At 42.7% G+C, this 14,529-nt stretch overlaps 1 protein-coding gene across 4 annotated transcripts in view; it reads right to left on the bottom strand.

The window, feature by feature from the left end:
- The window catches only part of pax5 (paired box 5), a 53,075-nt gene that overhangs the window by 24,611 nt on the left and 13,935 nt on the right, over positions 1-14,529 (bottom strand). For all 4 annotated transcript variants that reach the window (XM_069529656.1, XM_069529653.1, XM_020100454.2 and 1 more), the window contains exons 2-5: positions 13,714-13,879; positions 10,295-10,492; positions 9,556-9,617; positions 6,269-6,394 (exon numbers count right to left, since the gene is read on the bottom strand). In XM_069529656.1, the coding sequence (XP_069385757.1) occupies positions 6,269-6,394; positions 9,556-9,617; positions 10,295-10,492; positions 13,714-13,879 (552 nt within the window). The remainder of the gene's footprint in view (positions 1-6,268; positions 6,395-9,555; positions 9,618-10,294; positions 10,493-13,713; positions 13,880-14,529) is intronic.

The following is a 14,529-nucleotide window of genomic DNA, read 5'->3' as shown; positions in this document are numbered from 1 at the left end:
GGAGAAACCAGATGATAGAGGGATGAAGGGAGGAGTGAAGACGTGGGTTGATAAAATAAATTACTGAGGCAGATGTGGAGAAAGAAGTCAGAGCAGAGTGTAGACTCACATGAACTCCTGTGAGCTGATTTAGCACCAAGTGACTTCATAGATTGTGAAGAGTCTGAGAAAATGCTACACAAATTCAACCTATTACCAAGAGCGCGCTGTCTCTCCTTCTTGATCTCTCAAAAGTACACCCTCGCCTCTCATACATACGCATTCCTCCGTCTCTCCTGTCGTATCGCCCATACACACACAGACACACAAATATATATTGCTGTGGTATCAGTATTAGACTGTGAGCTCTCGTATCCTGCAGTTATTGCAAGGCCGAGAGACTGAACGAGACAATTATAAGAACTCTGAAGAGTCGCGGCCCACAAATGATTAGAAAAGAGTGAACGAGAGAAAAAGATAAAGAGAAAAAGGGGATGAGGGTGAAAATCCCTGCTATAGAGCCAATTCATTCCTCCAAACCGCTCCTGAGAGCCTATTTTAGTGTTGGGGGTCACTGTGTGTGTGTGTGTGTGTGTGTGTGTGTGTGTGTGAGAGAGAGAGTGTCTGTGTCCAGGAGCAGAGGGAGTGATATGACAGACAGGTGGGGAGGGGGGAGGGGGTTTCAAATATATATTTATTTATTTTTTCCATTTGGGCTGAAAATAAAGATCCATTTGTGCCAGACTGGTCCTGAGAGTGATGCAGCAAGGAAGAAAGAAAGAAAAGCTAGTGCTTTAGAGCATTGGGGTTATTATTAATAGTGTTATTCATCTTGTGTTTTGTCACCACAGTAATTCAGATCGTACTTTCAGCTTTGGCTGACATTTTTTCAGCTATGACAACATTGTACACTCCAATTTACTATAATTGCTAAGATCTGGAAACATGATCTTATTGCTGAGTAGTGTCGTCTGTATCTTTACAAATTATGTTCTGTTATGTCGAGAACTCTTCATCTTACAGTTTATATTCACTACTAATGATTAACACCACCGTTTCATTTAAGGGGCTGGTTGGGCAGGAGACTGAATGAATTAACCTTTGGCTTTTGATCATGCATTGCTCCAATATTTCCTTGGCCTTGTTGTTCTTTCTTGTCAGCACCTGGCATCTACATTACCCACAATGCAACCTTACAGCCCAACATTTGGTCAAAGATTTTAACATGTTATGCTTGTTGCAGCTAATGTAACCTAACCCTGGAGCTTTGAGCAGACATGAGAAGTGGGCCACAGGTCTGATGACCTCACTTCTATCTTACTCCACACAACTTTTGTAAACTGAAGCAACAACTCTACTTGCAATAGCGTCCAATATGTAACTTCGGCCACAAAGTAGTCGCCCAACTAAAAATAAATGAAACTGTCCTGTTATCTTTAATAAAATTGGGGATTTCTCTTGAACACTGTTGGGAACATTTACATTAGATTATGTAAGTGCACAAGTCAACTAATTATTTAACATAGGTCTAGTCTCTTCACACATTGTGACAAATGTAACCAAATGGTGTTTCACCATTCCAGTGGAATTAGTTTCAACAAATCATTGTGAAACATAGAAGATGCTGACTTCATAAAATGTTGAATGTATTTGAGGTAAACCTCAAATCATAAGTCACTTCAGCTCTTCACACTCACACCGAGCTCCGTAACTCATAAAACCTCCCCATACCTTCTATGTACACAAAACCTCTTTCACCCACTCTTACAAACACACTGCTTGATCATAATCTCAATTCACTTCTATAGCGACACACACACACTCATATACAGATGCTGGGAGCAGTGTGAGTGCATGGTCCAGGTCTCTGGTGACAGACCAATCAGGGGGGAGATAAAGCCAGTATGATGCTTTAGCCTGGTAACCCACGGCGACCCATTTAATCCCACTGGCCAGTCTCCATGATGGAATTCAATTGATCAATCATGTAGCTCTGATGGCACCATTTCAGCCAGCTTATTGCTTTCTGCTTTCTGTCTATCGCTTACTCACACTCACACACACACACACACACACACAAACACACCCTGAAAGACTGACCCCAGCCCAGTGCCCACAAAGAACCAAAGAAAGATGGGGAGTAAAGAAGAAGTCAGAACCTATAGCAATCGAGCAGCAAGAACAAAGCATTTACTACTATTGTTGATCATTAATATTGTCCGTTCATCTGTACTAATATGTGTGTAGGTGTGTGTGTGTGTATGTGTGTGTGCTCCTATGTGTGCGTCTTGGTGTGGATGTGGGTGTGGGTGGGTGGGTATCTTGATATCCGGCTGGTCTCATTGTATCCATGGATGGGTAAAGAAACTCATTGCCGTGACGGGTTAAATCCTATTCACTGTCGGATACACACGCATGCACGCACACACAGGTGCACACCGAACACACACAAACACACGTGAACACTTACACACACACACACTCACAGCTGCCTCTATCTCTGTGAGTCAGTCTCAGAAGGGAAGCGCTTCTCTTCTCTCTTTTTCAGAGCAGAACAAAACAAACAATGAGCCCTCATTGTTCTCTCCTTTCTGCCTTTTTCCTCTCTCTTCCGCCTTCTCTGTCTCTCTATTTTGCTCACTCACTCTCTCCCTTCCTCTTGGTCCTCTCTCTCTCTCTCTCTTGCTCTCTCTCTCTCTCTCTCACTGACTCCCTTTGACTCGGCCTGCCGTTGCCATTTCCCAACAACCCAAGAACAGCTGATCCAAATACATTTGAACATGAGATGGTTAGTCATCTGTTTGTGAGTTTTTGTACATGTTTCACTCCATGTGTGCGTATGTGTGTGCGTGTGTTTGCATGTGTGTGTGTGTGTGTGTGTGTGTGTGTGTGTGTGTGTGTGTGTGTGCATGTGTGTGGGTGAGTGTGTGTGTGTGTGTGTGTGTGTGCATGTGTGTGTGTGTGTGTGCGTGTGTGCGTGTGTGTGTGTGTGTGTGTGTGTGTGTGTGTGTTCTCCATCTCAACTCAAAGATCAAAGTTTTCAGTGGAGGGAGGCACCCAGAGGAGCTCAGGGTGAAGGGCGGAGCTCCCCTCCCTCCTCGCCTCGGTCCTCCGTCTCTTGCTTGCTCCCAGCGTCTTTTATCTGGTAAGCTGCTGCATGTCACAGTGGATGCACAAGAGGGTGAGAGGTCAACATGGCATTCTGGGTAAATGCCACTGACACTATTTCTTCTTTATGCGAAAGTCTCTGTCTAACAACCAGTGTTTACAGTATGCAGTTTATGATTTACCTTCAAACATAAAGAGAAAGAAACATTTCCTTCAATAACTGAAACCACCTGTTCTGCCCTCCACATGTATGCTACACACACACACACACACACACACACACACACACACATGGCCTCTGTGTGTAAGAGAATAGGTTAAGATACAATAGTCCCCTTTTGGCCCCACAAGTCAAGTTCTTCCATTCACTTCCATTCATCTACATTCTGTCCCCGGTCAGACCCCCACTTCCCCTCTCTTTGGCTGGGGCCACAGGTCACCACAGGGCTTTACCCCCACACACTCCTGCTGCCAGTACACACACAGACCCTTCCTGTGTTCCCATCACTTGCACAGCTGGCATTTCTATACTATATGCATTACAGCAGAAATGAGAGGTTTCCTGCAACACATCATGATGACACGATACAATACAACCCAAGATGTTACAGTGTGATCAAGTATGATACAGTACAACACGATACTACACGATATGATACGTCGCCATATGATACAATAGAACATGATACGAGACAATGATACGATACAATACATCATGACTCTATATGATACGATAAAACACGATATGATATGATACGATACGCCACAATACGATAAAACATGATTTGGAGCTTTCAAAGCATTTTTAGTAATCATGGAATTAATAAGTAAGATCGTATTAATAAAGTCAGTTCTATCCAAGTGTTGAAGGAGGTGATACCAGTTTTTCCTGGTCTGTATCAAGGTCACACAGAAGACAAAACTAAATGGAATTCTTTTGCTTTTTTCCTGAATCTTTTTTTTCACATATGTGAGGTTGAGGTTTGAACCTGGTCTGATGCACTGAGGTACATGAAAGACACAGAGGCTGTGACTGTGTATTACTATATGTGACAAATTTAGCTGCATAGAAACAGATTTAACAACAAAGTCAACAAGAGAACGCTGTGTGAGTGTTGGTCTCACATGTTTGTGTCTTTTTTCCATCTGTGTACAGTCAAGCATATGGGTGTGTGTGTGTGTGTGTTTGAGAAGCTTTGCATTATTGTGTGTTTATGTATGTGTTTGTCTGTCCATGTCAGCGCATGCTGTTCCCCCTGTCGCCCCTTGCTGTGTGTGTGTGTCATTATCCAGCGGGGGCTGCTCTAATGGAAGCTGTGATTAGCAATGCTGTTAATTAGACCACAGAGCCAACCGCGCAGACCTCTGCCACAGAAACACTGCAGATAAAACACACACAAGTAAAACTGTGACGCTCTGCGACACAACGCTCAGATGATGCTCTGTGAATGCTCCAGTGAAACGTGAAGGGATACCATGTTCTCGATATGAATTACGAAACACAAGGTCCACTTGTAGTGAAACACAAATAGACCACACATGTAGCACATGGTGCAACACATCATGCACATAAAGAACAAAGTGAAGTAATAATGCTGCTAATTAGAATACAGAGATTTTACTTGAACCACAAAGTCTTTGCCACAGACACTATTACAGCCCATAACAGTGAGCAACCCATAATTCTTGTCAGTGAGATATAGACTCCTAGAAAGACCTGTGTCACAGCAGAGGATTTGACCTATTATAGCAGGAAAAGCACAGCTGGAAATAATACTGATGGCTCCTCTCTTTGTAAACCATGTCAGCGTGTTCATCTTCTTCACCTGTTCTATTCCTCCTATAACAAAATCTAAATATCTGCTATGAAAAGGAAAATAATGTGACGCTGATTCTCCAGTCAGGTGCCATCAACCCATTGATATATAACAGGGCGCATTGAAATGACGGAATTAAAAAGAAAGAAATTCAGTGAATGATATTTCATCATCTGATGTTTTGTCTCTTGAATGCAGCAGAAACTGCAGTTAGTCACTTGCCTCGTGTATACATTTTCACCTCGACAATTTCTAGCATTTCTCCTTTTAAATGTGTATTTAAAAAACACTTTATATCTCAGAGGATAACCCAGAAACGTATCCAACTTTGTACTGACCTTCATCTGAGCTAAAAACTGTAAAATATTGAGGGATAAAAACTTTTGTTGAACAATGTGAACTGATCAGCTACCCTTGTGTGGAGAAAGCAAAGGTCTGCAGAACAAACATCATTATTCATCTGTACTCCGTGTGTGTGTGTGTGTGTGTGTGTGTGTGTGTGTGTGTGTGTGTGTGTGTGTGTGTGTGTGTGTGTGTGTGTGTGTGTGTGTGTGTGTGTGTGTGTGTGTGTGTGTGTGTGTGTGTGTCAAACTTGATGGTTAAGTGGGTGGTATCAGAGCGCTCAAGATGCACCTGGGATTCATCCTGGAACCTGCTGACGTGTTTTGGAAATTCATCAGCAGTGGGAAAAGGACCCCATACTGTATCTGTGTGTGTGTACATGTGTGTGTGTGTGTGTATATATATTTGTGTGAGAGTGTGTGAAAGTGAGCGAGAAATAGCCCCTGGTGGCGTTCTGTCACCCCCCCTCGCTCCGACATCTGGTCCTGTCTCATTTACCGCAGGAGACTGTCTGTGTGATGGCTTTTTAATGCCACTGACTCGGCCACATACACACCCAGGCACACAAACATGCTCATACCGTAGTGGTGAAAGCCCCCTCACGTGCACACACATTCATGAGCTCACACCTCTATTAACATGCATATAACATTGATCCAGCTCACAGCGTATATATGATCAATAGTGCATACATAAAACTAACTTCTCTGGGAGTTCACCAGTGAAGCTCTGTTAGTTAATAAATAGGGATTCCAGAATGAAGATGTTTGGCTAAGAACATAACACACACACACACACACACACACACACACACACACATACATCTGTCATGGATCCCCATTTGCTGAATATGTTTCCATGCTGGTATGGAGGATGGGTTCTGAGGCTGTCTATCGGCAAATAATGTGTTTACGTGTGTTGTCTAATTATATACGTGCACATAGGAATAAATGCATATTTGCAGATTCACACTGTAAAATTCAATCATTTGCAAGAATATACAAAAACATTCCTGTGCTCACCTTCGTCCCTCTTCCTCTTGCCCACATCAGCGGCTGAACTGATACCCAGAATTCCACTGATGGAGTACGAGGAGCCAGCCGAGTCGCTGGTCACTCCTGAGACCTGTGTGGCGGCCACGGATGTCGCTGCGGACAGATCACACCACAACAGAAACAGTTTGAATGATGCAATGAGAATTTGTAATGAAGGCACAGAAGATTTTGCCGAAACACAAGCAAGTCCAGTCTACTGTATGTCTCTGTACGACTCCTGGATGTCTGACAAGATTCACAGATAAATAAAGAAGATTGTTCCTGTTTTTTCTACCACTGAAAGTGTTTCTTTGTTTTCCTCAGATGCCATTTCTTAGGAAAATTTCAAATCTGTCACAGAAATTCATAAATACTGAAAGATCCACCTGAAGATCTGACAACCACAGACAGGATTAGTGTTGAAGCCTGAATGATCTCTGCTGCCATGTTCCACTTATTGATTCTTTTGTCTCAATTAAACATGAAACCCTGTTAAAATCATTGAAGGACCTGCAGTGGTGGGTGAGCTGAACGAATCAAGAGAATCTCAGCAAATAATTGCTCTTTAGACTAAACTGCATCAGATATTGCTTAGTGGGATTTTGAGAAATTCAGGTTAAACTCTCCGCTATAAAACGACTTTTTGTTGGACTCATGTAAAATGAAAAAGGTCTTTATTCTACAGTGATGTACTATTTAAAAAATTATGTAATATTAAGAAGACACAGAATCTCACTGCCTCTCAGTGAAGATAGGTCAAGAGTTTTCATAGGATACACTGGTAAAGTTACTATTCACCAACACAAGTTGCGCTGTGTAGAAGATGTTTGCATGTGAGATGTTGCATGACAATTGAGCCTGGTTAAAAAAATCAAAAATGATCTGTAAACTAAACATTTCTGAATCGTTCCCCCACAACATCAACGTTTGCTTTACTTAAAGAGCGACATTCACATGTTACTTGTGACGCCTTCACGACAACAGATACTGTAGAGAATAAAAAACACACAATAGAAATCCTATAACCTGTTTATTCTCTCCATAAATTCAACATAGCACTTTAATCCTCTGAAACTTTACTGGGCTTTACAGACTCAATTGAAGGTAGAAAAAAAAAATCCACAAAGGAGAGAGGACTGTCTGTGTTTTGCTCCATGTTGTCTCTCTCTCTAATCTTCCCCCTGAAGGAGACAAGTTCCTTGCTGGGCGACACAGCGACATACTTGTCACCGCTTCAGTGACACACGCACACACACACATGCAACCTCTTGACACTCACACACACGCACACACTGAAACATACAGTCACTCCCTCCTCCTTGGTCCCTTATCTGTGCCCCTGTAAGCGGACGTGGGGCTGAGTGACAGTATGGTATCCCAGGAGGGACAGAAAGGTGTGGAGACAGACATCCTAATCCTCTCTCCCAGCAGACCCCCCAAACACAGAAAGACAAGACCGAAAAGGGGAAATTAAAAAAGAAGAAACGACAACAAATCAGAGGATCAAGGTTCTTTTCCAGCCGTTGCTCCTTCACTAACGACAGGGAGAGTATAATGAATGCATATCCCTCCTTTTCCCATCACTTGATTTAGCACTTCAATTATCTGATTTTCCTTTCTCTTTCTTTTCAGTCTTTTTTTTTTTTTTTTTATCACAACGTAACGCTTTTATTCTGCAAATCCAAATGTTCAATTTTCCGCCTGGGAGTGGGACCCATTTATCTGTGTAATCTGTAAGTGTGCGTGAGTGTGTAAGCGTGTGTGTGTGTGTGTGTGTGTGTGTGTGTGTGCGTGTGCTTCTCAGCGGGTGTAGGTGTGTATGTGTGAGGGTTTAGGTGTGTGTCAAAGGCAGGAGTCAGGGAGCAGTGTGTGTGAAATTAATTTAGATTAATAGACAATGTGCGATTATGAAGATATGAGAGACACCGGAACACAATCCACTGCAGGACAAAGTGAGAGAGGGAGCGGGGGAGCGAGAGAGGGAGGCTGATATTTATTTACTCTGAGATATTCATTGAATAAAAAGTAGTCTTTTAGTCATATAGTTAAAACAGATATCATTGCTTCACATGTAACATGATATATTTTAAATGAACATCCATATTCGTGTTTGTGGATATTTATGACATTTATTTATTTCAAAATCAAATAAAAATAACTATTATGATTCTCTTCTTCTTTTGATTTTGGAGATTGTTAATGATTACATGATTGTGTGCATTGTCACACGTTACTGCCATTGTTGTTTATTTACTCTAATTTGAAGGGAACTGACCTGTGGGCTCTTGGTTGAACACAAAATCATTTAGGAACATGCACCAAGTCTTTTTGCAAGGTACAACACACACAAGAGGCAAACATGCCTGAGCTGCTACAAGGTAGTCGCAGGTGATGAGGTGATTTGGTTGGAATATTCAAATATTCAAACCAAAAGCCAACTGATGCACAGGGAATGGGAACCTTGAGGCTCTGGCAGCAGACTTCTTTGCACTCTTCATAATCCAGCCTTGTTTTGAACATCATGATCTCTAATGACCGGACCTTTTAGTGCTTATGATGAAGGTGTTAATAAGCTTTGTTTAGTGAGCATTACATTGTTTTAGATCTTTGGAGGAAGTTTGTGGATCCAGTATTGTGCTGCTGAAACATCTTCCTTTTTGTGATGTAAAAGTTTATGATACAATGCTTCGATGCTCTGGCTTGTACAGCAGCCTTCATGTTGATTATTGTTGCTCGGAATACGGTTGTCAGTTTAAAGCTTGGGGAGAACGTCCCACTGAAACATCAGCTGCTAAATTCATAATTTTATTTGAGCCCTGTCGTTGTGTAGAACTTGTGAAGTGTCCTTGGTAGTGAACTGGTTTAAAACGCTGTGTCCATGTGACAGCAATGTCCCCTGAGTGTGGCAGGAAGCCTTAGTTACATGTCACCTCTCCACTGTACAGACGACAATACGGTTGAAAGGTACTGTCACACAATGCTCAGCTGAAGAGCAACACTGGTGGAAAAAAAATCTGGTCTAAACAAAATCCTACTTCCTTTATTAACTGGCTTTGATTTTGATGATTTGTGGATTCAAATACTGAACTCTGTGGCACACAACATCTCACACTCTGTGCATGCAGGCTTTTTGCTGTGAGCTAAGGTCCAGAATTTCAATGCGTCTCCAAAATACAGTCGAGCACACGGTCTCCACTCCTGAGACGTTCACACCACATCTGCTCGGTAAAATTTGCTTTGACAGTTTGAAACAGGATTTTATTGCAGCGACCTACCTAAACTGTGAGCCGACACTGAGCCCGTTTGGCCGGGCTGCTGAACCTTAGTCCGAATGATCCTGCAGGAGGAGAGAGGAGTTATTAGTGAGTGTGTGTGTGTGTGTGTGTGTGTGTGTGTGTGTGTGAGAGAGAGAGAGAGAGAGAGAGAGAGAGGATTCTGAGTGACAGAGAGAACATGACCATCGTGGGAGCGCAAAACTGTGTGCGTGTGTGTGTGTGTGTGAAGTGGCTGAGGCAGGCTGACATGGCAGAGGGGCCTCACACTTCCTGCTTGGCTGCTCATGCAAGCCTTTTTTTCCTCTTTCCTTCCCTCTTTTTCCCTTCCTCCCCTTTTCCTCTCCTTCTCTTCCTCTCCTCCCTTCCCCTTTCTTCCCTTTCTTTCTGTGTCTATTTCCCTCCTTGCTCCCACACACCTTCCCTCCCTTTTGTCCGCCTCTTTTGCTCACTCCTTCTCTCTCTTATTTCACTATCCCTCCCTCTCTCTGCCTCTATGCTCAGGGGAAAGGGTTGTCATTGTACCATCGTGTTGAACCACTGAGCTGCAGCCACTTCATACATATGGAGACTGGGGCCTCTTTGCTATTCTCTTTTCCACTGGCACATACACACACACACACACACACACACACACATAAAACAGCATTCTGCTCCTCATGCTCTACTTACACTCCATACCTGTTGCTATAAATTCACACACACACACACACACACACACAAATTACCCAGACCCTCATACCTGTTGATGGAGCTGACGCTGGGGACACTGTCGTTGTCGCACACTCTCTCGGCCAGGAGCCTGTCCCGGATCTCCCAGGCAAACATGGTGGGGTTTTGGCGTTTGTAATCGGCGATCTTGTCGACCACTTTGGGTGTAGCAACCTTTGGTTTGGATCCCCCGATTACCCCGGGGCGGATACTGCCCGTCTCATAGTACCTGCCAATCAAAGCAGGGCAGATGTTCAACGTTGGTCATAGGGAGCAACACGATACGGTTGCAGAGATACTAGAAGTGTTAGATAAAAGCTGTTGGAGGGTTTCTGTCATTTTAATTGTGGATTGTTTCAAGTCCCACAGGTTTAAAGTGGTTTTAATATTATCTTGAAATAATGTGATATTAATAGTCCTGAATGCAACGTCAACACTGATGATTGATAAAGCTCAGCAGTTTTATGAGGTTGAAGTTGAGACATTCATTATCGTGGGACCTGATCGGTTGATCTTACATCGATGTCCCTCAGCTGTCACTTATAGGTTTCTGGACATCGATGAAGCTCAGAGGATTCAACTACATCAAACTTAGGTTTGAAGATAGATTGAAAATCTGTCATTTGATTATCCCTCTATCTTTACTTATACTACTATACTTAAAAACACCCCTGCTGAAATCACATCATGACTTTAGTGACGGCTCGGAAAGAATCAGCCTCTCTTCATTGCTGATGTCACGTTGGACAAAGAGTTGGCACATTTAAAAGAAAAAACACCTTTCTATTGTTTTACTGGCCCTTTCGTTCCCCTCCTGCTGGCGGTGATTTGGACATGGTTCCACTCGGTCTCATATGTTTTCCCTCCTGGCTCTCGAGGTAGAGCGATGACCTTTCCACTTTGTTCAGCATCTCGTTCTGGCTTTAATTCAAAACCCTTGCCCTCCTCCTCCACTTACACTTGATCTTTTAAGAGATGATTCTCCTGCTCTGTGTCTCTTAAAAGATTCCCAAAAATGTAATGTCCGTCTTAAAAAATTAAATACTCATCTGTCAATTTAGATTTAGAGTTACGGGCTACAAATGTCCTTGCTGCCCATGGTGACAAAGTAAAATGAAGTGATCGGTGGGATGGTAAACACCCCTCATTCCGTGCAGAAATATCCTCAATTACAGTAAAGGCAAACAAATTCAGTGGATATGTTACAGTCACAGTCTTTTTAGTATGAAATTCCCTCTGTCTCGAGGACAAAGACAAAGGGAGTCACAGTAAAAGGGGATTTCATACTAAAGACTATAACTTTGGAAGATACCCGATTGTTCTAACTCAGACTGTTGAAGCCTCATATAAGATTCAGCTGAGCATCTGTATCAAAGGACTGGATTTGTGTTTGTTCTTTTTGGTCTGTTTAGTTTCTTACCTTTGGACAGTGATACACCTCTCCATTTAAACTAGACGCTGTCTTCTCTCAATGACATTTAGTAAATCAATCTATTGCACACTGTAAAGTAGAGAGAGTGTTGCACCTCCTTGAACCATGAAGTAAGTTGAGATTTTTGAATATGAGTTCCACAAATAAAATTTGATTGATTGATTGATTGATTGATTTCGTCTGATTGTTATGAATTTAGTTATATCTACACAGTTTATGCTGCTGTTGACCAGGTCTCCCTCATAGACTGGGTCTCAGGTCTCAGTGGGACTCACCCAAAGGTGAAATATGAACAGCCTTACTAGTTGTAATGTTGGAGTCATGAGAACCTGCTGCAGATACATTTACTGTGTCGCTTATATGAATAAACATACAGGTAAATACACCTGAAAAGAAACAGTTCTAATACCTGACTCCACCTGTGCATGATTGTTGCTTTTTTAGTCAATTTCACAGTGTGACACCACGGTAAGAGGAGGGTGGCATGGACACACAAACACACACACTCACGGATTCAGGCGTTTCTCGTCCACCATGGCTATTTCATGAATGTATTTGCATGCAGAAGGGGCATGGGGGCAGGGGTTGGGAGGACAGCAAATGCGCTACTCAGCTTGCAGAAAAGGGGGGATGCTGTGTGTGGATGCAAGCTGTCAGTCAGTCTTAAACCTGCTGCACTCTCTCTCTCCCTCTTTCTCTCCTTCTCTCTCTCTCTCTCTCTCTCTCTCCGTGCTGTATGGTAGAGTAATCCCCTCCGTGAAGATGTGTGTTCCTGTAAATGTGCATTTCCTTGTCTTTCTTTTTAAGTGTGGGTGTGCGTGCGTGCTGCACTATGTGGGTGTGTTGCACATTTTGACGATTCACAGCTGGAGTATAAACACAGCTAAAGGAAAAAACAATCTATTTTCAAATGGAAAACTATTTAAATTATTCACAGCTGAATCATTGGTGAATAAACGAGCATGGTTATTGATATCCGCAAGACGATGAGCCAATACATGCACGCACACACATGCACGCACACACACAGGGTGGTAGAGTTGGTGTTTTTGTTCTGCTGGCACCAGAGAGACAGAGAGGAAAGGATAAAACAACCCTCCCTCCTTCCTTCCATCCCTCGATCCCCTCTCCTCCCCCCTCACAGTAACGCTTCAGTGAGTTGAACGGCCAGGACGGGGGAGAGAGAGAGAAAGGTAGAGAGAGAACGACAGAATGAGAGGGAGAGAAGGAGAAGAGAGGGAGAACAATGAGCTACACATTTTTTGATATAGCTGAGGGTCGCTGTAGCTAATCCTTCCCCTCCGTCCCCACAAATGGTCTCTGTCTCTCATTCCTTTTTTTTTTCTTTTTTTCCTGCACTCTTCTTCTTTAACACGCCTTTTCCCTTTTGATTGTGTTCCTTGTTCTTGTCTTTCTCCCATTCTCCATCTCCCTGTCCTTTTTTTAAGGGGGGGTGGGTTTGCAGAAATATGGTGCCACTTTCATTTTGATGCTAATTCTAAAAAGTGATGAATCTTTTCCCTTTTGTGCCCCTTTCTTCTGTGGGGGACGGAACGAGCAGGGATTTGCTCTTGAATTTAGCTTTGAAAAGGCAGAGACAGACAGAGAGAGGGAGAAAAGGGGGGTGAGTACGAGAAATACAGGATACAGAGAGAGAGGAGAGAAAGGTGAAAAGGGGGGAAGAGGTAGGGCAGAGAACAGAGGGAGAGAAATAAGAGGTGAAGGGAAACGAGGGCAGTCAGTTCTGAGAGATGCAGCTTGTGCATGTTGAGGGGATTGAATCAGTGACAGAATTGACACTAAATGAATGAGTGTCACGTTGCAGGAGCCTCAGTTTGACACATGTTGAGTTGAAGGACTTAAAGATGAACGAGATGTGCAAAGTTGCAAATGGTTGGTGCAGATGTTTAAAGCTACATCACACTTCAGATGTTCTACATGAAGGCAGGTGTCAAACCAACTGTCTGAGCTGTGACGTGTCAGCTCACATCATCTCCATGTCCTTGTGTGCTTGTTACCTGCCCAGTATCTTGCTGACACATCCGTGGCTAACTCGTAGCTGGCGTGAAATGTCGCAAGGCCGAACCCCTTGGTGGGCTAGTTCAACTATTCGCTGTCGCACGACGTCTGGGAGGGGCCTGCCGTTTACGAACACACCTCCGAGCTGGTTCACGCCACCATGTCCTATTGAAGTGAGAGAAAAGTTTTAAATTAATCAAGTTCATGAAACAGTTCAAGGATGAGTGAGAGGGAAAGAATATAAAGGAATATAAGTGAATATAAATTGGTTTGCAGACAATTTAACAGAGGTGGATCCACTCAAATGTGAGCGAGCAACTGTGGCTTTAGCTCCTGTTTTAACAGACAAAGTGTTGAGGTCAATAACAATAAATTATAGAACATATTAATCAACTTCTTCATTATTGTCAAAGTGACCTTGTCTTTCGTTTTTCCAAAATGATCAAAGTTTTTTACAACCTTAGATAATCTATTTGTAATTTGAAAATATATTCATATTTTGAACTCTATTATTGTAACAACAAATCTTTCTATTATTACTAACCACTGTGCAACTCAACTTAAGCACTTGGAGGTCAAGTACCTTGCTAAAGGGCAGTTTAAACAGAATCTTTTTCCAGTAGCTAAACTCCACAGCAGCTTTTAGTGTCCACAGTCCATGATTGCTAAACACCACCTCCTCTCACCCGGATGGCTTTTTCTTGTCCAGAAGACTAAAAGAAAGAAAAGTGCTCAGTAAAGCTTCTACATAACCCTTCTCTGTATCCATGTCTGCGAGTTAGCACTTGGTAAAAGTTTATTAAGATTATTTGATT

Source organism: Paralichthys olivaceus, chromosome 8 (genome assembly GCF_024713975.1).
Source record: "Paralichthys olivaceus isolate ysfri-2021 chromosome 8, ASM2471397v2, whole genome shotgun sequence".
Classification (NCBI taxonomy): domain Eukaryota; kingdom Metazoa; phylum Chordata; class Actinopteri; order Pleuronectiformes; family Paralichthyidae; genus Paralichthys; species Paralichthys olivaceus.
This window is presented reverse-complemented; position numbering and strand designations above follow the sequence as displayed.